The sequence below is a fragment of the Esox lucius genome, chromosome 24 (assembly GCF_011004845.1).
Source record: "Esox lucius isolate fEsoLuc1 chromosome 24, fEsoLuc1.pri, whole genome shotgun sequence".
In the NCBI taxonomy this organism is placed as follows: domain Eukaryota; kingdom Metazoa; phylum Chordata; class Actinopteri; order Esociformes; family Esocidae; genus Esox; species Esox lucius.
Genome location: NC_047592.1, coordinates 4,830,549 through 4,855,499, shown reverse-complemented (window position 1 = coordinate 4,855,499; position 24,951 = coordinate 4,830,549). Strand labels below are relative to the sequence as shown.

Here is a 24,951-nt window from a genome sequence, read left to right as displayed (position 1 = left end):
TCCTACAGAGGAGCTAGGGAGCATTTGGGACGGCGTCCTGCGTGGATCTCAGTCCTGCTGGACTGAGACATCAAAGTGTCCTAGAATGAAAAATGTTCCAGGAAAGAATACAGCAAAAGCACTGAATCTACATGCTAAAGTACACCCTATTCCCTATATAGTACACTACTTTAGACCAGGGCCCTATGGAGAGATGACACCCTATTCCCTATATAGTACACTACTTTAGACCAGGACCCTATGGAGAGATGACACCCTATTCCCTATATAGTACACTACTTTAGACCAGGGCCCTATGGAGAGATGACACCCTATTCCCTATATAGTACACTACTTTAGACCAGGGCCCTATGGAGAGATGACACCCTATTCCCTATATAGTACACTACTTTATACCAGGACCCTATGGAGAGATGACACCCTATTCCCTATATAGTACACTACTTTAGACAAGGACCCTATGGAGAGTTGAGACCCTATTCCCTATATAGTCCATTACTTTAGACCAGGGCCCTATGGAGAGATGACACCCTATTCCCTATATAGTACACTACTTTAGACCAGGACCCTGTGGAGAGATGACACCATATTCCCTATATAGTACACTACTTTAGACCAGGACCCTGTGGAGAGATGACACCATATTCCCTATATAGTACACTACTTTATACCAGGACCCTATGGAGAGATGACGCTGTTCCTTTAAAGTGCAGTATTCTACACCAGAACCCTAGGATCCCAGGGTGTCATATAGGGTTCAGCTGGGGACATGACGTGAGTGTTTGGTCCAATAGGCATACAGACACCACTGAACCAGCCAAGAATGTCAGCATACAGGAATCCCTCATGTCAGACCAGTGGCTGGAGATATTCCAACTAGCTGATCAGAAAGAAGGATTCTCTATGAGTCAGTGGTATGGCATCGACCCACAAAAGAATGTTGAAAATTAGTTTTCCGTTAGTAACTGGAGGTAACACGGGGCAAAGGTGTGGCAGAGTAACTACATTCTTGGGAAGTGCAGCAAACAAACTGCTAGGTCTGTGGGTACAGGATAATTGAAGATTTGTTTTTGTGGTAACTTTGGGGTATAACTTCAGGGACATATCTTGTATAAGACAGAGAGGTCCACTACATAGCAAGATCAATGACTTAGCCGGCTAACCTGCCTGGATATTCTGAAATGACTTCAATTGTTAGAAGGATAAGCTTGAAATTGTCTGTAGCAGTTTTAACATGAAAAGCGGCCAATGTAAATCTTAAAAGGTGAAATGTTTCACATCCACAAGCCGAGGGGGTGTGTGCTGGGTGTAGGCATTCTTGTGACCTAGACGCAATATATTGGCCATAAAACACCCTCCCCCTGTAACTTATTACTTATCCACAATCAGGAATGAAACTGCCCGGTTAAAAACTAGGAATAAAGAAACAACAAAGGACTTCCTTGATTCACCTGTTGCCTAGTAACAGTTCCATAGTGGGCTGGATAAGAAACCATCCTGCTAGTGGATGTCCACTGGATGTAGCAAGTATGTTTATTTATATAACAGAATTCATACATAGAAGCAATTCAATGTGCTTTACAAAGAAAAGAAAAAATATAAAAATACAACAGCATAAAAACAAATACTCAAATGAAAACATAAAAACAGTGGATTTTTTGTGGATTCGGCCAGATGTTTCATTGACATTTTTACTTCTTTGCACTAACACGAAAAAGAATAACAATACTTAAGCGAAGACACATTCAGCATGATTAATGACAAGATCATCAAACTGGGAAGAGCCTGCTTCATTAGAATGAGCCAACCATACCCAAACAGAAAAGATCAGTCCAAACAGAAAATATCATCCTAAACAGAGAAGACGAGCCTAAACAGAAAAGATCAGCCCAAACAGAAAAGATCAGCCTAAACAGAGAAGACGAGTCTAAATAGAAAAGATCAGCACAAACAGAAAAGATCAGCCTAAACAGAGAAGACAAGTCTAAATAGAAAAGATCAGCACAAACAGAAAAGATCAGCCTAAACAGAGAAGACGAGCCTAAATAGAAAAGATCAGCCTAAACACAGGATACCAGACCGAACAGAGAATATCAGAACAGAGAAGATCAGCCCAAACCGAAAAGATCAGCGCAAATAGAGAAGCTCAGCAGAAAGGGAGATAAGCCCAAACCAAAAAGATCAGAAGAAAACAGAGATCAGCCCAAACAAGGAAGATCAGCGTAAACAGCGTTTCCTCTGTCAATTTGCCAGGTTGAAACAGTCGCTTTCTGAAGCTGCCTCGTGAACATCTAACCTAATAACCGCCCAAAAGGCAAGGAACCAAAACTGTGATGAAAATCATCTCATAACTACAGGACGTATAACACCGAGCCAGCAGGTGGTGTTGTTGCCTATTAGCACGGGGTGACGCAACTGGGAACAGGCTTGGACTCCGCAACCGAAAGAACACCTGACCCAGAAAATCCTTTGTTTATTTCTGATTGCTTATCAAGTCTGGCTATATACCTTATTGATTCTGCTTGGTTCTATCTATTTCTCAGGTGATAGCAATAACATTTCCACACAGGTGTGGAATTCCACAGGTGTGCCGGACAACCGGGCCAGCGACCCAAACGTCACAGCCGACATCCACACGTGTGCCAGCTGAACTGTGATGCCGCACAAAACATTATCACTACCTCACATTCACGGTTATTATAAACTTTAATATAATATACTGCCAGGTACAATATTTGCTTACCTTTGCCAGATGTTGAGAACATGCCAAAATGTTTTATTTAGCCTGCTCAGTTGTTGCCCGCTTCATATCTGTGAAGACAACAGCCACCAATAAGTTGTCCATACAAAACAGTATATAGCCCAGCAGATATGAAATATGTATATGTATATACATTGTAAGAACAGTGATATGTTTAGAAAACAACAATAATTATGGCGGTTTTCTAAATGGAAAGGCATTTATTAGGAGAGAACCGTTGATTAATCATCTTGCTTGCTGAATGGATACAAAATAGACTAGAGCTTTGGCAATTATATTAGTATGTAGTAGGCCCCTATGTATAAACTTTAAATATATGTAGAAACTCCAGATTGTAGCTTTACATTTATTTACCAGCTGCAGATTCCAGCTTTAACTATAAGTACATGGGCCAAGAAACAGAACATGAACAGTGTGGTCAATGATCAATGTAAGATTCTGAGATTCACTGACCAGGGTTGTCAGGTTTTGATTGACAGGATACAGCTTAATCACAGACAAAATCCCGCAACCTACACAAAGAAATCTACACAAAAAAATGACACAAATGCTTTTTTTCCAACTCAAACGTATATAATCAAGCCACCCAAGCCCATTTTTGCCCGCACACTGTCAATTAAATTAGGCTCTTTTTCGGGAAACTGACCCACCTGGCAACACTGTTGCAGATTTGTACAAACAGACAAAAATACAATGAGACTTGTGTAGTTACAGCGGTTAACCACAGCTGTATGTAAGCGATGCCTTTAGGTCTGGCCGTCTGGGGTTTCAGCCCTGGGTCTTTTTGTGGTAGCCTCGGGTGTTCTGATCAAATTCCAATAATGTATTTTCTAAATGCTTTGGGGGGTCTGAAGTGTTCCCATGCGAGCTTGCACGATTACATATGTCTGTTTGTTTTGTGAGCGAACATTTACGCAGCTGGGATGGTGTTGTACACACATTTCTGGACGACGGTCGGTCATACCTGTATGTTGAAGGATCTAGGACAAAGGGCAGAGGAAAAGGGACGCCTAGGAGAAAAAGAAAGATTGACCGACAGACGCCTCTGGACCTTGGCTGTAGCAGGGAGGGGACAGGGGGTTTGAGGAGTGGGATGGTGGGTGGTGGAGAGGGGAAAGAGGAGGCGTGGGTAGAGTCTAATAGTGACGATCTAATAGCGACAAGCTTGCAGCGTTGGCAGTTGTACTAGCCAGCAAAAAAAAGTTTTACTAACTAGCTGCTCATTAACATATGTTTGCTTGCTGTAGCATATGTTTCTGTATTGTTAGGTGTTAACAGTTAACTAGCTAGCCAAAAATTCCGGCATGAGGAACCTTGATTACGTATTGTCAGCGCAAGAATGATTACTGTTACATTTCGGCCTCACTGGCTGTAGGTTAGCGAATGTTTCTTCTAGCTTACCACTGGTGGCTAACAATGTTATGCGGCTTACTAAAAGAAATCTAGTGCTTCTGGACTTGAATGAAACATTTCATTACACGGTCTAGTGACAACTCTGATATTTGGAGGCAAATCTAAGGAATCTTTTGAATTATACTGGCTATCCACAACGTTAGTTAATTTTCAACAAGCTAGACAGATATGTGTCAACTCTGTGAAACTTTGTGATTGATTCACACAAGGAAGTGTCACGCATCAAGATCTTAAAGTCACTGCTGGTAAGAGTGTAGGAAAACAAATGGTATGTCCAAATATAAAATATTCATGCTCGGTACAAGGATATATTTCTCATCTTTTCTTCCACATCAGTGATCCCAGATTGGTCTTTGGGACAAGACAGGGCCTGTTGCATAATGACAGAGAGGTGAAAGATGAGAGAGAGGCGAGATAGGAGTGGCAGACAGGTAAACCACCAAGGATCCATATCCACAACAGACTGACAGGTGAACACCAAGTATCCATAGTGACAACAGACAAGACAGGTACAACACCAACCCTCCATATGAACAACAGACAGACAGGTACAACACCAACCCTCCATATGAACAACAGACAGACAGGTACAACACCAACCCTCCATATGAACAACAGACAAGACAGGTACAACACCAACCCTCCATATGAACAACAGACAAGACAGGTACAACACCAACCCTCCATATGAACAACAGACAAGACAGGTACAACACCAACCCTCCATATGAACAACAGACAAGACAGGTACAACACCAACCCTCCATATGAACAACAGACAAGACAGGTACAACACCAACCCTCCATATGAACAACAGACAAGACAGGTACAACACCAACCCTCCATATGAACAACAGACAAGACAGGTACAACAACAACCCTCCATATGAACAACAGACAAGACAGGTACAACACCAACCCTCCATATGAACAACAGACAAGGCAGGTACAACACCAACCCTCCATATGAACAACAGACAAGACAGGTACAACACCAACCCTCCATATGAACAACAGACAAGACAGGTACAACACCAACACTCCATATGAACAACAGACAAGACAGGTACAACACCAACCCTCCATATGAACAACAGACAGACAGGTACAACACCAACCCTCCATATGAACAACAGACAAGACAGGTACAACACCAACCCTCCATATGAACAACAGACAGACAGGTACAACACCAACCCTCCATATGAACAACAGACAGACAGGTACAACACCAACCCTCCATATGAACAACAGACAAGACAGGTACAACACCAACCCTCCATATGAACAACAGACAGACAGGTACAACACCAACCCTCCATATAAACAACAGACAAGACAGGTACAACACCAACCCTCCATATGAACAACAGACAGGTACAACACCAACCCTCCATATGAACAACAGACAAGACAGGTACAACACCAACCCTCCATATGAACAACAGACAGGTACAACACCAACACTCCATATGAACAACAGACAAGACAGGTACAACACCAACCCTCCATATGAACAACAGACAAGACAGGTACAACACCAACCCTCCATATGAACAACAGACAAGACAGGTACAACACCAACCCTCCATATGAACAACAGACAAGACAGGTACAACACCAACCCTCCATATGAATAACAGACAAGACAGGTACAACACCAACCCTCCATATGAACAACAGACAAGACAGGTACAACAACAACCCTCCATATGAACAACAGACAAGACAGGTACAACACCAACCCTCCATATGAACAACAGACAAGGCAGGTACAACACCAACCCTCCATATGAACAACAGACAAGACAGGTACAACACCAACACTCCATATGAACAACAGACAAGACAGGTACAACACCAACCCTCCATATGAACAACAGACAGACAGGTACAACACCAACCCTCCATATGAACAACAGACAAGACAGGTACAACACCAACCCTCCATATGAACAACAGACAGACAGGTACAACACCAACCCTCCATATGAACAACAGACAGACAGGTACAACACCAACCCTCCATATGAACAACAGACAAGACAGGTACAACACCAACCCTCCATATGAACAACAGACAGACAGGTACAACACCAACCCTCCATATGAACAACAGACAAGACAGGTACAACACCAACCCTCCATATGAACAACAGACAGGTACAACACCAACCCTCCATATGAACAACAGACAAGACAGGTACAACACCAACCCTCCATATGAACAACAGACAAGACAGGTACAACACCAACCCTCCATATGAACAACTGACAGGTACACCACCAACCCTCCATATGAACAACAGACAAGACAGGTACAACACCAACCCTCCATATGAACAACAGACAGGTACAACACCAACCCTCCATATGAACAACAGACAAGACAGGTACAACACCAACCCTCCATATGAACAACAGACAGGTACAACACCAACCCTCCATATGAACAACAGACAAGACAGGTACAACACCAACCCTCCATATGAACAACAGACAAGACAGGTACAACACCAACCCTCCATATGAACAACAGACAAGACAGGTACAACACCAACCCTCCATATGAACAACAGACAAGACAGGTACAACACCAACCCTCCATATGAACAACAGACAAGACAGGTACAACACCAACCCTCCATATGAACAACAGACAAGACAGGTACAACACCAACCCTCCATATGAACAACAGATAGACAGGTACAACACCAACCCTCCATATGAACAACAGACAAGACAGGTACAACACCAACCCTCCATATGAACAACAGACAAGACAGGTACAACACCAACCCTCCATATGAACAACAGACAGACACAACATCAAGCTTCTAAGTCCACAACAGACAGACAGGTAAAACCTCATAATGAGGTGTGTGTAGGCAACTGTCAGTGTTTAGGGGAGTTGCTCACGCTTCCATCACGCTGTGTGCCCTCCCCTCTCCGCCTCTTAACTCGGTGTGTGTTGGACCACATTCTCTCTCTAACACACACACACACAAACACACGCACACACACTCTCGCAAACTGGTTGACTGGGTTTGTTTGCTGCAGGGAGCTGAGTGTGTATTCTCCTAAGACCTCTGCAAGACAAGTAAGTACTGCTGTGTGTTTGTGTGTTTCTCTGCGTGTGAGAGTTTACATTTTACTAACCTGATGGGGACCAAAAATCCCTTCTAGGAATACTTTTCACGGGAAAGTACTATTTTTGGCTCAGGGGATTTAGGGTAAAAATGGATAATTGGAGTTGTTGTGGGGTTTATAGTCTCTGGTTCACAGTTAAGGTTCAGTGTTAGAGGTCAATTAAAATATGATGGAATATAGGATTTTGAAAGGGGAAATTAGTATCTTTGTCTACAGTATACTATGTTTTTGGATAGTGGAACTGTGTAAACTTGGTTTTATATTGTGTAAAGTTAATACTCTGGGCAATGACAACTTAGTTTAAGAGTTTGTGTGTGTTTGCGCACACGTAAAATATACAGTAGCTGCGACAATAAGATGTCAATCTGAAACATCCCCGTTCATTGATGTCATCAATTTATAACCTTTGAACCCGGTCTGCAAAACACACTGCTGCATGTCGGAGTGTGTTTGTGCTCTCTTGTGTAACTCAGCCTCACGTTTTACAGCCCTGCTCAGTGGCAACTAGCACGGACAGACTGGAGCTTTGACGTCACTAAGTGTTCAAAACAAAAAAGTTCTGATTTGGGCGCCTGGGACATAGCCCGCAATTACGACAGGCAGTGTTCTGTGTAAACGCGGACTTTCCTTTGAGTACTGAAATGTAATGTTCTTGAAAGGACAGTAGAAATGCATTCATGTGACGTCAGAGCTGCAGAAATTCCAGTGTTGTTCCCGCCCACCTCCATTGATTAAGCTGCTTTAGTGGCTAATGTAACGATAGCTTTGGTGTCAACTAGTCAGTTTACTTCAGAAAGTGTGTGTTTGTTGGGGGGGGGGGGGGGGGGGGGTTCAGAGGAGGAGAGGGGGAAGTTGGGTAACTGCAGTGTTTGTTTCATTGATCAAGATGTCGATCGCTTTTTTCATCGGCTTCTGCTGGCAAAGATGACAGTGACGATAATGACTGTGAAGGTTACGGTGAGGACGGTGACGCTGACAGTGGGAGTGGTGACGGCGGTGACAGTGGGAGTGGTGACGGCGGTGACAGTGGGAGTGGTGACGGCGATGACAGTGGGAGTGGTGACGGCGGTGACAGTGGGAGTGGTGACGGCGGTGACAGTGGGAGTGGTGACGGCGGTGACAGTGGGAGTGGTGATGGCGGTGTCAGTGGGAATAGTGACGGCCAAGCTGATTTGTCTATCAGGTCACACAGAATGTTATCAGACTGAATGGGTGTCCTACCGTTGATTAATTCATGGGACCTTTCAACCCCAGTCCACGTGCAGACAAATCCTATGCGTTTCCTTGTTTTCCCAACTTCTCTGTCGGAGTGAGTCGTAGTACCACATAGAGCTATGTAGAGCTGCGTAGAGCTTCACAGAGCTACATATTGCCACACTGTGTCACATAGAGGCATAGAGTGGTATTAAGAGGAAGAGGGAGAGAAGGATGGAGAGAAGAGTAAAGATAGAGGGAAACCACTGGAGTGGAAGAAAGGAATAGAGGGAGAGAGGGAGTGTGGATGAATGAACAGCTCTGTCTCTCATCAAACATTTTTAAGGATGACCAGTCCAATATAAAACAGGTCCGTTCAGTGGAAACCATCACAAACACTCACTCACACACACACATTTTATGAATGTTCACAATTGTTGGGACCCAACTCCCAAAACTTAACCTTAACCCTAAACCTAACACTAGGTTACATTTACCTTGTTTTATTAAAAACAAAGGAAATCATAAAAGTGGTATATATTTTTATTTCTCCCTATTTTTTCTCATTAACGCATAAACAACCCAAAATAAATATGTTACTCATTTGTGTTATGATTGTGTCAGGGTTGAAGGCAGATCAGGGTAGCTCTGTCTTTGATTAGCGTAGTCTATGTACAATCTTGAATTGTATGAGACATTCCCTGAAGTTGAATGAGCAGATATAAAAGGACCCCAAGCCTTCCTCGCAGACCGAGAGGACAAAGGTATTTACGTGCTCATCTTCTAATTTCACCTTGAAATTTCATCTGTGGCGGGCGGGTTGAAATGCATCAAATACACAACATAATAAGTTGCCTTGATGTTGGGAAAATGTGGCAGCACCAGTCAGACACAGAGTTGTTTAGGTACACAGAGGCTCCTCTAATCAGCAGATATCTACAGAAGTTATCAGTGGATGAAAGCAGGCACATGGGTTCTTCCAAGGTATGGATCCTTTGCATGGATTTTTGGTCCTTACAAACCATTAAACTCTCTCCCTCACACACACACACACACACACACACACACACACACACACACAAGACCCTTATCTCACAGGAGGTCAAATGGCAGACAGATACTGTATTGATGTTAGTGTGTGCGTGCGTGCGGGTTAAGGGGTGGTTAATAGTGCCAGCAGAACTTTGAGCTGTGGTCAGTTAATGGGTGACTAATAGTGTGTCCAAATACACACATCTCTAGTGCCAATCAGGGACAGGGTCTGTGTGTGAGTGTGTGTATGTGTGTTTGCCTTTGTAGGTTGGACAGCAAAGGAGAGAAGAATTAAAACTTGAATTGTGTATAATTTGGTTATTTTGGGGAAGACTCATTCTGACAGGTAGCACAATAACTATCTGGTGATTCTATCACTTAAGAAGACGTTTCAATGATGCATAAAGCATTGGAACTAACCCCAACATACATAACAAAAAGCGAGTGCTCTCAGTCATCTGGAGGCCGTTACAGAGGGATCTCTCAGTCGTCTGGAGACGTACAGATAGAGATATTGTAAAAGAGAGATCTCAGTCATCCAGAGACAGTAACAGAAAGAGAGCTGTCAGCCAGAGGATGATTGATTGGACCCTGTCAGGGTTTCAAGGCTGTACCCCAAAAACTAATGACAAAGGCCACCTTGAACACATGTTCATGCACACAAAAAGGTGTACAATAATCTAACAATCAAGTTTTGTCAAACAGTGACGGACAGATACGTCATCATCGTGGCTATCATCATCCCTTTCTCAGTTCAAACACAACAGGACTCACACCTCTCACATCTCTTCTCCTAAACCCATTGGAAGAGAACCTCAGCCAGTGGACATAGAGGAGGGACTGTGAAGAAAGCGCAGGGAGTATAGATTTGACATCTTTCCAGTCCTCTCGACAACATGCACTGTTTGAGGGTTGTGTGTGTGCCTCCATTAGTTTTTCTTTAATTGTGCGCGTGTATGTTTGTTTGTTCTGTGTGTGTGTGTTTGTGTGTGTTTGTTTGTTTTGTGTGCGCAGGTGTTTGTTTAATTGTGTGTGTGTGTGTATGTGTGCTTGTTCTGTATGTATGTGTTTCTCGGAAAAAGCCACTGGGATGACTCAACACTGTGGATAATCAATTTGGGGATAATCAATTGGATTGAACGTTTAAATTGGCCATTTTATCGCATTGCCCACTTCAGAAAGTACAAAGGGCCACCGAAGTCCAAAGACGTATCCACGTCACTTCGTCCAAAAAACCCCAAGGCCCCCCAAATGGGCCCCTGCTGCCTGTACAGGCTCTGGCCTATGGTAGTGTTTCATACAGGGCCATTTGTGGTGCAGACAGATTGTTTTCTTCACCCTATATTCGTATCCCGTCTGACCCCATGTGTCCTGAAGGAATCCCAGTCCCTCTCTGGTTCAACCGACTCCTGAGTCATCACCTTGTCAAATACAATCACCACGGCAACACGTATCCATGGCTACATTACCAATTTGACTGAGCTGTGCTGCTATGGTCACATGTGTTCCCATGGTTATAACAATAGTCTGTGTTTGTTACTCGACAACCCCTCTGTTTGTGTGTGTTTGTGTGTGTTTGTGTGTGTTTGTGTGTGTTTGTGTGTGTTTGTGTGTGTTTGTGTGTGTTTGTGTGTGTTTGTGTGTGTTTGTGTGTGTGCGCATGGGGTGGATGTGTGTGTTTGTAACTTAACTATATAAGCAGAAACAAAAATATCCCCAAACGGTTCAATCTTAAAAAGACAACTAATAGTGACATTTTTCATGTCCCCATTTTGAAAAAATACATGTTTTGGCTGATCATCTCATATGCCTTGTCTAAGGAGTCTTACAAAACTCAGTGTGTGTTTGTGTTTTTACTAAAAGTGATGATTAGCCAGTTTGAAGTCCAAATCATACCAACCTCGACCTTGGCAGAGCCTTGAGGTTGCAGTATCTGGTATCACCTCAGAGTGGCAGCAGAGGCCTGTAAAACAGATCGATTAGCTTCAAACTGACAGTAGACGAAACATCAGCCTCTAGGACTGGGGGAGTCCCTAATCGGTTCTATCTGTGGTTTCATGGACGCCATGATCAGACGAACTTTACTGGGGTAGGGAGTCAGTAAAGGCCTACGCAGCAAAACATAACCAACGGAAGACAACTGCAAAAGGATAAAGAACAATAAAAGACGGACATTCTTCAGTCACTGCTACGTGCCCAGTCACTGCTGGAGTGGTATAAGAACGTTATGATGTAGAGTATTTTATTTAACTAAATTCCAGCAATGTTGTGCTTTAAAACAAGGTGTAAATGTGAAACTGACCCAACTTAATTGTAGACAGTTCAAGTTTCTAAACTTCAACACCTTAGTAGGGTAACTCAGAAGCTTACGTAGTACAGTGACAGAACTGAAGAATTTGGCGCTGATAAAATCAAGCACATTTGCTTGAGTTATATCGCTAACCCACATTTAATGAGCCTCGTGAGGCTTTAGGCCTGACTAATCAACGACTTGGGGACTTTGACAAACCACTTGGCAGTGGTCACTAACATCCCGCCATAACACCCCACTAGCAACACATTTATCTTATTTATTCAGAGTGAGATCACGCAAGATGACATTGGGTCTTTAGGATTTGGCCCGAGTGGGCTCACACATCAGCCGAGTCAAGTTTTGCTCGGAGCATTTGTCGTCTTCGACGCTGGCGTCAACCAATCAAGATTAAAATCTCCCATTAGAATTAATTCTGATTGAGAGAACTTTGAGACAAAGTCAAATAGTTTGTCAAAGACACAACAGAAGCTGAGGCAGGACGATAACACGCTAGCTGGTTCTTTTAACACGCTAGCTGGTTCTTATTACCCGAGTTAAGGACTCAGCATTCAAACTGCATAGGAACAGAGGCAGCAACAGATACAGAAACGTCTCAGTGCTCTCCCCGTGCCCCCCCCTTTATCGATATAAAAACACTGCAACTCATCCGGTACAGAACTGGTATGGCAGCAACCCCCTCCAACCCCAAAAAAAAGGCCAGACTGTTTTTGTTTTCTTCTGTTTTTGTCCATTTCACAATTACAGCCTTGCCTCATTTCAACATGTACCCAAGCATGTCTGGGAGAGTTGAAGTATGACACATTTGTTTCTTGTTTCAGGTAGTTTGTGCCTTTTAGACCCCCCCGCCCTCCCTGATGGTGTCATCATCATCCTCCAGTAAATGTCACCATGCTGGTTCTTACTGGTCAAAATCTTCCACTCACTACCCCTGTTTTTATCTTCCATCCCTCCACCTCTCTCATCCATCCCTCCACCTCTCTCATCCATCCCTCCAACTCTCTCATCCCTCCCTCCACCTCTCTAATCCATCCCTCCACCTCTCTCATCCATCCCTCCACCTCTCTCATCCATCCCTCCACCTCTCTCATCCATCCCTCCACCTCTCCCATCCATCCCTCCACCTCTCTCATCCATCCCTCCACCTCTCTCATCCATCCCTCCAACTCTCTCATCCATCTCTCCACCTCTCATCCATCCCTCCACCTCTCTCATCCATCCCTCCACATCTCCCATCCATCCCTCCACCTCTCTCTTCCATCCCTCCACCTCTCCCTTTTCCAGGATGTTGCTGCTCGTATCCGGGGTGGGCAGAGGGGGCCTGGGGTTTCTGGCAATGAAGAGGGCATGTCTTCACTCTCGCTCCTCCCACCTGCTCCCGCAAAGCCTTGAATATCGACCAATCAAAAAGGTCATGGTGGCCAACCGAGGTAAGGCTCCGCCACCCAATTAAATCAAAACATACATTATCACTGTGGCTGAATTGAGATCACCATGAGTTTTACTAGATTTGCGCAAATTCAGTCCAGGAACTAACAAACTTTCCAGTAATCCGTGTTAAGACAGATGATATTAGTCATCACTGAATAACATTCCAGGGAAACGGCGGGGGGTGGGGGGGGGCAGATCAATATCTTTATGTCAGTGGTTCCCAACTACGGTCCTCAAGTACCCCCAACAGTACACATTTTCATTGTAACCCCAGCCAAGCACAGCTGATTCAACTGGTCAACTAATTATCAGGCTCTCATTGAGTTGAATTGGGTGTGCTTGTCCAGGGCTACAACAAAAATGTGTACTGTTGGGGGTACTCGAGGACCGGAGTTGGGAACCACTGTCTTTATGTGATTCTTCTTCGACTCTTTGTATTCAATAATAAACTGATATTCAGGGTATTTTAATGTAGTTTGGTAACCTATCTAGCGTGTAGATTGTACCTCTATTGGTGACGCGTATAACTACTGACTGTAGGTCTTTGATGCAGCTGATCTCCCCTGCCTTCGCTGCACCTCTGCCAACCTGACCAAATATTGATGATGACGGCTAAATCAATTATGGATCAAAGGTTATGCTGCTACAGAAGGACCGCGGATACTTAAACTGGACAGCTTGCTACACTTGACTGGTGACCGCATCAATAACGCGCTTTGTTATTTGGATGCAAGACGCGCGCTCCTCACAGCACAGACTGCGAGACAGAGGTCCTAACGACCGAACAGACCCAAACAAACGTTACAATTTCCTGCGGGAAGCCTGGGTCCAGAACTAAGGGAAATGTATCCCAAAAAGATATATTTGCAGCACCCATAAATGCCACTTTGTGACTGTGAGGTCAAAGGTTCCTGTGTGCCTGGTCAACAAGCAAATAATTAAAAAAGATTCTACGGAAATATATGATATAGCCTAGTGCAAACAAAATATATGTACGTAAACACAATTCATTATGAATTAGTAAAACCAATAGTTTAGATTTCAATGCAGCAAAGAGGAAAAGGATAAGAATAAAATACATACAGAAAAAGGTTAAATTAATTAGCATGACTACTAAGACAACTTAAAACACAGTTAAACAAGCAATGCCAAAACGGGGTCTCAATATATTTTCCCTGTGTCAGTCGTTTCTCAACACCGTATGTAAAATCAGAACATTCCGGTGCGGTTGAACAAACGGGACTGACTGTCAGACCGTACCATCCTCCTATCCGCGTTTTCAGCCTTAGATGATGAGTTATCCCATTATAAAACACCCGTAACTCCGCTGGATGTCCTCCCGCGTCAGTTAAAACCACTTCACAGCAGCTTGTCTCGTGACGCGTCCTAGCGCGTGGCGCGGGTCCTACGGAAGGTGCTCGCGGCCCAGGGCAACGCCACATAAGCTATTTAACACTGTTTTGACGGGATGTGAACTCAACCTAACACCGCACTGCAGAAAGGCGTTATTAAATGTTCTCCGCTCCACTTCATTTCTCTTTTACTCTCTCCTCCCTCCCTCCCTCCCTCCCTCCCTCCCTCCCTCCAGGTGAGATAGCTATCCGTGTGTTCCGAGCGTGTACCGAGCTGGGGATCCGGACGGTAGCCGTCTACTCGGAACAGGACAGGGGACAGATGCATCGGTATGACCACGGACCTGCTCTAGCGTCCTATGTGTGGTTCCGGTGTGTTCAACATGCATTTTAACGTCGTTGTGCCGTTCAAACCCCACAGGCAGAAAGCTGACGAGGCTTACCTGATAGGGAAAGGCCTCCTACCCGTGGCTGCCTACCTCCACATACCGGACATCATTAGAGTTGCCAAGGTCAGTGAGATCCCCACTCTCATCTCTCATTATCCACCCTTCCTCAATAGGCTACTGGACGTAGCGTCCGTTAAGTAACGGGAGTCTGAACTTTAACCTAGAGGTCTGACGATGTCTATTAACATCAGAATCTACACATGGATAGACATAGTATAGCTTACTATTACACTTTTTCTAGGCCTTCTTTTAGCTTCAGTGAAATGCAATTTAAGTACCCTAACCCACAAACATAGGTTTAATTCATTAAAATAGTACCGTGGTATATATTCATTTCATTTGTGAGGGCTTGGTGATGCCAGTCTAATCACAGCACAACTGTGTGCTGTCCAATGACTATATAAACCGTTCCACCCGTGCAAGACTTACTCCATCCAAAAGAAAAAAATGGCGTCAACATTAATTCTATTTATGTCGATCTAAATGGGGTCTCTTTTATAACCTGGGCCACACAGTAAAAATTTAGCCAATTTAAGGGGATCGAAAATAGAATAGAAAATGTGTAAAAATAGATAAGATCCTGCAATCATGGAGAGGGTAACACCTGGCTATTTTTAGAAATCCCGAGCTGAATAAGTCATTAGTCATATCAGTTTCCCCGCTCACTTATCACTGTTACTATTCCTTTTGTTTTTAATCAGTTGTTTTTATTGTACACCCAGTAATCATACAAATAATTAATTGCATTAGCAGAGCATGACTCTGACCAATTAGTTATTCTGTAGACAATACATTCAAATTAGGCTACATCCTAACAAGCTACAATAGATGTTATGCTAATTAATTCCGCCAGAGTCAACCCTACAGGTAGGCCTATAGCCTACCACCCTGACCAACCGCTCCGCATTGAAGCCTGCGGTGAACCGTGGCCTTGGCGTTCGCGTGTACACTGCTGACGACACGAACCCTCGCGGATTTGTGAAACTGGAATAATTTTCCAGCAGATATTGACGGAGAACAGCACCAAGGAATACAGAGTAGACTCACGCTGCTCCGCACCGAAGATGCAAAACGTCATCAACCAACATCCCCCAATGTCCGTTGCATTCACAGATTGCAGTTGGTTCATCTCATGAATGCAAGTAACATGGAATTGCTCTTTAGGGTTTAGTGCCTGGGTAGCAGGCCTAACCGCAGCTAAGAAACAACACTCGAGTCGGAGGGCTCCATAGATGTTCTAATGACGTTGTACTTTTGGAGTTGTCTTGCTCTCGTGGCGTGAATGAAAGGGCGTCGACGGTGCGTCCCAATGAAGAATCTACGGTCTCTGTGAGAGCCCGTTAAGAATAGAAAAGTACTTACACGGATAAAGCACATGGTCTTTGAGAGATAATCCTTTTATATTACATGTTCCAGGTGACTCGTTTTTTTTTAATCAAACCAGAAATACAAAGAGTATTCCGCTTCGTCGGCAATGTCTGCCTCTCTATAATTAATATGAATTCGGTATTATATTTTTATTTTAATAGTTATTTTCCAGGCTGTGTTTTAGTGGTGTGCCTGACAATTACTCTGCGCACATTTTGGGTCCCTTTAGCTGGACATGAAAGTTGAGACGCTGTACCAGAGGCCCATAATGCCAAGATGTATTGCTGTCTATCGATCCTTTTGGAGGGTATATTGCCGGCCATTGATCCACACAGTCTGATCGTTAAATTACTGAAGTAATTTGTTTGGTTATTTATCCAAATTTTCTGAGGTCACCGCTAATGGAATCTAAATGAATGAGAGGACTGTTGATTTGAACTCTACAACACACTGTGTCTTTCACTCATGTCAAACAACTAAAAAGACAAATCCTTTTTTAATTTTAGTCTGCAGTATGGCAGTCACACGTTGCTTTTCCAAATGTCGTGGCCTTAAGTTTAATTAACTTCCTTACACATAATTACACGTCACGCAAATTGGATCCTAAACACATGAACACAAAATATTTGTTGGTCTGTACTATTCCTCTGTCCTGCACGTTCAGACAGGAAGTCCCCCCCCCCCAGGTGACTCCTGTTGCTTTGTGGCTCACAACCTAGCCATAAAAACCTGTGTTGGCCATCTGCTCACGGACACGTGGGCAGTTAAATCTTCTCAGGTGAAATTCCTCTTTGATTATCCATTAGCCATCTGCATCCCACTGGTGGCTGTCCTCTGATGTGAAAGAGGATGGTTCCCAACGGTCCCTGGGTTGGGGACCAGATGCTGCTGGAAGTGGTGTTGGAGGGCCAGTAGGGCGAGCACTTCCCTCTGGTGTAAAGGTCAAATCCCAACGCCCCTGGGAAGTGAAGCTGACGCAGCTTTGTATGTGGTGTCTTAAGGATTGGTCATTAAACACTGGTCACACCTGACTGTCTGTGGTCACATCTGACTCTCTGTGGTCACACCCGACTTTCTGTAATCACATCTGACTCTCTGTGGTCACATCTGACTCTCTGGTCACATCTGACTCTCTGTGGTCACACCAGACTCTCTTTGGTCACACCTGACTCTGTAGACACACCTGACTGTCTGTGGTCACACCTGACTCTCTGTGGTCACACCTGACTCTCTGTTCACATCTGACTCTCTGTGGTCACACCTGACTCTCTTTGGTCACACCTGACTCTGTAGTCACACCTGACTGTCTGTGGTCACACATGACTCTCTGTGGTCACACCTGACTGTCTGTGGTCACATCTGACTCTTTGTGGTCACACCTGACTCTCTCTGGTGTCCTAGTGCCTTCAAAAATTATTTCAGTAGTTACTAAATATATGGAAAGACATCGCAAAAGCACTTGTATTTCACTAAGCGGTTGTTGGTTTAGGGCAGGAAAAGGGCTGCATTTCTTTAGATGTCTGTTTCGTGACCCCTCCTTGTTCTGACATATATATTTACTAACACCGCCCTCGACACGTCGCCCGGAGTCTCATTAACGCCTCTTTAGATTAATCCCTTCCCTACCATTTCTGCTCGGGTGTGTGATCTGGCAGCTCGGATGGGTCCTCTGTCTCTCCTCTGTCTCTCCTCCGTTCTGTCAGGGCCCAAACCTAGTGTGTGTGTGTGTGTTTTTGTAAGGGAACATTGTGCGTGTATGTATGTTTGTATGTCTCTCTGTGTATATACTATAAATACAATGTGCATACTGTGAATATGGGTGTGTGTTTATGTGTGTGTGTTTATGTGTGTGTGTGTGCGTGTGTGTGTGTTTGTGTGGCTGAGCAGCCTTCCCTATCATCCGTCTCTGTTGCCGAGTACCTTGCCAACTGCCTCCCCTAGCAACAGGACAGCCCATAATGACTACGCTCCGTAACTAAGGCCAGATGGTGTCAGGGTGGTCTAGGTTCTGCAGGTGTGTGTCTGGGCGTGCGTGCGTACGCGCGTGTGAATGTTTTTGTGTACAGTGTGTCGGCCGGTGTGCAGGTGTGTGAGTCCCTACGCTGTTGCTACTAGTTTACTGGGTGATTAGGAAGTTGTAATGAGTGTTTTATTATGTTTCTGTGCAAAGGTGGGTGTCTGTGTGTGTGTGTGTGTGTGTGTGTGTGTGTGTGTGTCTGTGTGTGTGTGTAGGTTTGTGTGCCCATGTGTTTTTTTGCACGGGTGATTTCGCTGAAGACTTTTTCTTCGATTATTGTCAAGCTAGCGCTTATGAATAGTGTTTAAGCGTAATACACATTAAGGCCTGGAAATGAATAATTAACATATTCCCTCCCTCCAGGAGAACAACGTGGATGCTATCCATCCAGGATATGGCTTCCTGTCAGAGCGGTCAGACTTCGCCCAGGCCTGTGCCGATGCAGGGGTGCGCTTCATTGGGCCTTCCCCAGAAACGGTGCGCAAGATGGGGGACAAAGTGGAGGCGCGCTCCCTGGCTATCAGTGCAGGTGTGGACCTCCAAGCCTCTTGTTTTGTCATACCCTTAAAATAAGCAAGCTTTTATTGTACCTACAGACCCTTGGCATTTGTAGCAGCTTAACCTCAAAACAAAAGAGGACGATGTCTTCTCTGCTGTGCCTGTTTTAAAATGTTGAGCTGAATGACACTGTTGTTGGCTTTCTTCAACCAATGATTTGTTATCAAGGTGGTGAGGGATTTTGGGTGGATGATCATGTGCCTTGTGATATCAGAATGACTTACCTGGACATTGCTCTTGAGGAACCCCCTGGTGAAAGCCTGTGTCAAAGCTAACCGTGTCAGTGTTCAGTCTTAGCACGAGTCTACAACCACACATTATTGCCCTGGACAATTACACCAATCAGCAACCGTCAGAATGCCACCAGCCAGCTAAACCCACTTCCCCCCATCTTCTGATTGGACACACTTGATCAGATTTCAGTAACCCAGCTGTTCTTATGTTCCTAACACCTTTTTGGCAAGAATTTATTTTACAGCTTGTGTGTGGGTTTGTTCTTCTGCCGGAGTGTTTGTCTTAACATTTATATATTCTCTCCTTCCTTTCTCTCTCTCACCCTCTCTCTCTCTCTCTCTCTTTCTCTCCTCCCTTTCTTCCTTTCTCTCTTTCTCTCTTTCTCTCTTTCTCTCTTTCTCTCTCTGTCCCCATCTTTCCTTCTCACTTTCTCTCACTCTCCACATATCTGTCTGTCTCTGTCAACTCCCTCCCTCCCTCCCTCCCTCCCTCCCTCCCTCCCTCCCTCCCTCCCTCCCTCCCTCCCTCCCTCCCTCCCTCCCTCCCTCCCTCCCTCCCTCCCTCCCTCCCTCCCTCCCTCCCTCTCTGCAGGTGTGCCAGTGGTGCCTGGTACTGATGGCCCAATAGCTTCCCTGGAGGAAGCCAGGCTGTTTGCAGAGACCTACGGTTTCCCCATCATCTTCAAAGCTGCCTATGGAGGGGGGGGGCGGGGCATGAGGGTGGTCAAAGAGTACGAGGTGAGGACACAGACACACACAACACACACACACACGGAGAGACAGACCCACTAGCGATGAGAGGCTTGACTCTTTTAACTTACTCCGATTATTTAGAGGCGTTCAGTGAGTAGAACAAATCTTTTGACTCATTTTGTTAATTTGAGGCGGAAATGCCTGGAGCACGCCTTACTCCTGAAACTCAGCAGGGGGATAATTCTACATACAAGCCTAAAAGGGGCTATTTTCTGTGAGGCTTCTACTGTACTACAAGCACAAATTACTAGAAGACATCTGAAGGGAGTGTTTTAAGTTAATGTTTCAATTTTCTTGTGCTACATAATTGTTCCAAGTGTGAGGAAATATTCCTCATTGAAACTTTCTCTCTGGTCCGTCTGCCAGTTTGCATTGACATGTGGTCTCCTCATACTCGCTTTAGAGACGTGCAATTCTGGCCCCACACCCTAAACCTCCTAATTGTCTATGTGGACTACCAAATTGTATTCCCGTCTTGTTCGGTAAGGGAAGCAGTGAAGGAGACCAGTAGTGTCATTCTTTGAAATCCAGTCTTAAAAGATAGCTAAGGACAGATTGTTTGCTGATATAAGTAGAGTGAAAATAGGAGCGAGACATTCTTTACAATCGGGTGATTTTATGTTGTCAACATCCCCTTGTTTATCAGGAGGAGATCTATTAGTAACCCTGTCATGGTCATCTTTGAGTGGCCACAGTTTAGTCCTATAATTCAGTGGTAACGCCAGAGTGCTCAGTCCTTACCAACCATTCTATAGAGGCCTTAACAACCAGTCTATAGAGGCCGTAACAACCAGTCTATAGAGGCCTTAGCAACCAGTTAATAGAGGCCTTAACAACCAGTTAATTGAGGCCTTCACAGCCACTTAATAGAGGCCTTAACAACCAGTTAATAGAGGCCTTAACAACCAGTCTGTAGAGGCCTTAACCAGTTAATAGAGGCCTTAACAGCCACTTAATAGAGACCTTAACAACTAGTTTGTAGAGGTGTTAACATCCAGTCTATAGAGGCCTTAACAACCAGTTAATAGAGTCCTTAACAACCAGTTAATAGAGGCCTTAACAACCAGTCTGTAGAGGCTTTAACCAGTTAATAGAGGCCTTAACAACCAGTTTTTAGAGGCCTTAACATTCAGTCTACCGAAGCCTTAACAACCAATTAATAGAGGCCTTAACATCCAGTTAAAAGAGGCCTTAACAAATAGTTTGTAGAGGCCTTAACATCTAGTTTTATTGAAGCCTTAACAACCAGTTAATAGAGGTCTTAACAGCCACTTAATAGAGACCTTAACAACTAGTTTGTAGAGGCCTTAACATCCAGTCTATAGAGGCCTTAACAACCAGTTAATAGAGGCCTTAACAACCAGTTAATAGAGGCCTTAACAACCAGTATGTAGAGACCTTAACCAGTCAATAGAGGCCTTAACAACCAGTTAATAGAGGCCTTAACACCCACTTAATAGAGACCTTAACAACAAGTTTGTAGAGGCCTTAACATCCAGTCTATAGAGGCCTTAACAACCAGTTAATAGAGGCCTTAACAACTAGTCTATAGAGGCCTTAACAACCAGTTTTATAGAGGCCTTAACAACCAGTTTTATAGAGGCCTTAACAACCAGTTTTATAGAAGCCTTAACAACCATTTGATGGAGGCCTTAACAACCAATTTTATAGAGGCCTTAACAACCAGTTTTATAGAGACCTTAACAACCAGTTTTAAGTCTGACAAGTAACTTCTGGGCAAACAGACCATAAGCACAAAATGCTCTACCATTTAATGTTTGCAACTTTCTGCCCCTTCCATCAGTTCTCTATTATAGCTGGCACTGAGAGATCGATTCATAGACTCTCCACCGTGTTGGTTTCAGGTTGTTTGACTGAAAAGTTCAAATCTGGCCAATTTGGCAGTCCACGCAGAATCACGTCAACACTCAAAGTGCTTCAATAGATTTGTTGAGTATTTAAATCCCAGATCTGTGTGACCGTGCGTGTGTTTACACACGTGCATGCTGGCCTGTGTGTGTGTATGCGTCTGTGTGTGGGACACTCCTTGGCATTCTCCTTGCTGCCAATAAAGGCCTCATGGAGTTCCATGCATTGCCTTCCAATTTAGCTTAGAACACTGCCACTCAGTTCTCTGAAGCTGTCAGTGTGATCATTAGCTGTAGAGACCAGCGAGTGGCTAATCGACCAGGAAGATAACAATGTCTCTTAATCAGATGGACCATAAACGACAATATTGATCCAGAGAGAGAGATAAAGAGATATATTTAGAGAAAAGGAGAGAGTGACTGAGCACGAACGAGATAGGCAGGGAGAAATCCTTCTGCGCATAGTTTCTTCATTTTCTTTGCGTTAGTTATTTTTTTTATTGCAGGTAATTATTGCATTGGTTTCCACTTGTTTTGGCAATTTACCAAATGTTTGGGGGGGGGGTTGGGGGGTGAAAGAGAAAGGGGGAGAGCACAACCAAGTAAGAGACATTAGAGAGAATTAGAGGAAGATGGAGTGAAGTGTCTTGTTATGTACCATTATTCATTCTAGTTTTTTTTCCATGCACTGATACTACTTTTACATTGCCAAAATGGTTCTAAGCACTGAACTTGACCCACGGAAAAGAACCGTGTTCTGGCTTTTCTGTATCTCTTTCTGGTTGAGTGTTATATGGGTTGGTTGTGGCATTAACTCTTTGCAGACCTGCTGCACAATATTGTTATAACTCTACCGAAAAATAGGTTGTCATAATAGCTCTTTATAAACTGTACATATGGTATTATAGCTGTATAACTCTTTCTAAATGTAAAAAAAATATCACAGAGATCAGGTACATTTCCACTGTGTACACTCTGTTTCGGGTAGCATTCCCCAGTGTGAGTTTTCTCTTTGTTTTCTTAAAATTAGATTGGGTCTGTTCCTCCTGGGACTCTGGGGTCTGTTTGGGTTTGTTAACAGAGCCCCAAAACCAGCTGGCTTAGTGGGATCTTCTCAATGCTCATCTCTCTGTAGATGAGGGCTTTGTCATGGAAGGTTTGAGAGTTGCTTTCCTTTAGGTGATTGTACAATTGAACAGCTCTTTTCTGGATTTAGCTAATTAGTGGCTATAGCTATAACTCAGCTCTGAATAAATTATTTGTGGTTTTTGGGTTGTGCTCCTAAGGATACTTTTGCATAATTCTGAATGCAATGTCTCAGCTGAGTCAAAATTGTTAGCTGTTACGTAGACCAAAGATATTATGACCCCACACATCTCACAATGTGTCTCTCTCCATTTAGTTCTCCCCCTTACGCAGTCTCTCAATGTCCCCTCTCTCTCTCCCTCCCCCTCACTGTTCCTCTCTCTCTCTAAATTCAATTAAATTGGTAAGGCTTTACTGTCACGGAAAGTGATAACATATTGCCGAGGCAAACATATAGAAGAATATGAAATAAATGATGCCATAGATAGATACTGTAACAACCTGACTGGATCAGAAACAAAACTTGGGTTTTCAAACTAAATTTTGTTTTTGAACAAACACAGGCCACTGTTTGGCCGCAGCCCACGCCAAATAACGCTTAATATACAAACGAACTGCACAGAGGTTAAAATATTATAGTACCACATGTACAGTTTATAAAGTGTCAGTACAGTTGTTTACCTCTTATTTTACCAGGTAAGTTTGCCAACAACAGATTCTTACTTGTAGCAACTATATGGGAGCCATTAGGTGGCAGCTCAGAGACAGAAAGTTTTTTTTCTCCTTGGTGGGTCTGGGATAAGAACCAACAACCTTTCGTTAACTGGCCATTTTCATTACCACTTCATCGGTGGTTTCCTACTTGGTATGTCAGTCAATGACACTCACGAAAGTCACAGAGGGCCCTCAAAAGGCAGGAGCTTTTTCTGTAGAATAAGGAGAAATTATACATACTGTCTAAGCTTACATTTATACATTTTACATATATAAGAGGAGCCTTTATTTAGTGAGAATGAGTTTGATGGATGGGTGAATGTGTTGTGTATTCAGGACAATCAAATTGGACACGTTGTGTCTGTAGAAAAATCTGAAGAAAGGTCGTCTGCAAAGTTTGATGGACGGGCGATTGATCTTCACTTATAGGAACTGCAGGAAAACTACCATAGCGATCGCTATTAAGATCTAACTATTGCTTGATTGACTGATGTTTTTCTTAGTTAATAAACTGATTCATTGTCTTCCAGGAACTTGAAGAGAACTACCAAAGGGCTTATTCTGAGGCTCTGACAGCATTTGGTAATGGAGCTCTATTTGTCGAGAAATTCATTGAGAGACCACGCCACATAGAAGTACAGATCCTGGGTGAGTGTTTGTGTGTTTGTCTGTGTGTTAGAAAGAGTGAGAGACGAGAGTCATTATTTAGTTTGAGCTGAATCTGTAACAGGAAATAATGTTGAAATTACTGTGTTGGTTTTTGGTGTGTAAAACCAGTGTATGTGTGCAAATGTATGTGTGTGTGTGTGTATGTGTGTGTGTGAATCGGGGACATAAGCAGACTAATTACTGTCTACAGGGAAAGTTTGGGATTTTCTAAACTTACTGAAGTAGCTGCTAAAAAGCTCTCTCCTCCACCTTCCTCTCTCCCTTCTAGGTGATAAGTATGGGAATGTGATCCATCTCTTTGAGAGAGACTGTTCTATCCAGAGAAGACATCAGAAGGTGACTAGTTTGGATATGATGGTGCACATAAAGTTTGGTTTTGAAGGTGTTAATAAAGTTGTGTTTGGTTTTGAAGGTGTTAATAAAGTTGTGTGATTTTGAAGGTGGTGGAGATAGCCCCTGCAGCGGACCTGGACCCCAATCTCCGAGATCGACTGACCTCTGACTCTGTCAAACTAGCTAAACAGGTGGGATGCATCTTCTTAATCTTGGTCTTTCATCTTCTTTCTCTTGGTCTTTCATCTTTTTTATCA

At 43.7% G+C, this 24,951-nt stretch overlaps 1 protein-coding gene across 1 annotated transcript in view; it reads left to right on the top strand.

Moving 5' to 3' along the window:
• The first annotated feature begins 7,162 nt into the window (after window positions 1-7,162).
• The window catches only part of LOC105030915 (pyruvate carboxylase, mitochondrial), a 202,581-nt gene continuing 184,792 nt past the window's right edge, over window positions 7,163-24,951 (top strand). The window contains exons 1-9 of the mRNA XM_029117567.2: window positions 7,163-7,276; window positions 13,148-13,293; window positions 14,883-14,976; window positions 15,068-15,158; window positions 18,844-19,009; window positions 19,864-20,009; window positions 24,223-24,340; window positions 24,630-24,697; window positions 24,802-24,885. Of these exons, the coding sequence (XP_028973400.2) occupies window positions 13,149-13,293; window positions 14,883-14,976; window positions 15,068-15,158; window positions 18,844-19,009; window positions 19,864-20,009; window positions 24,223-24,340; window positions 24,630-24,697; window positions 24,802-24,885 (912 nt within the window). The 5' untranslated portion in view covers window positions 7,163-7,276; window position 13,148. The remainder of the gene's footprint in view (window positions 7,277-13,147; window positions 13,294-14,882; window positions 14,977-15,067; window positions 15,159-18,843; window positions 19,010-19,863; window positions 20,010-24,222; window positions 24,341-24,629; window positions 24,698-24,801; window positions 24,886-24,951) is intronic.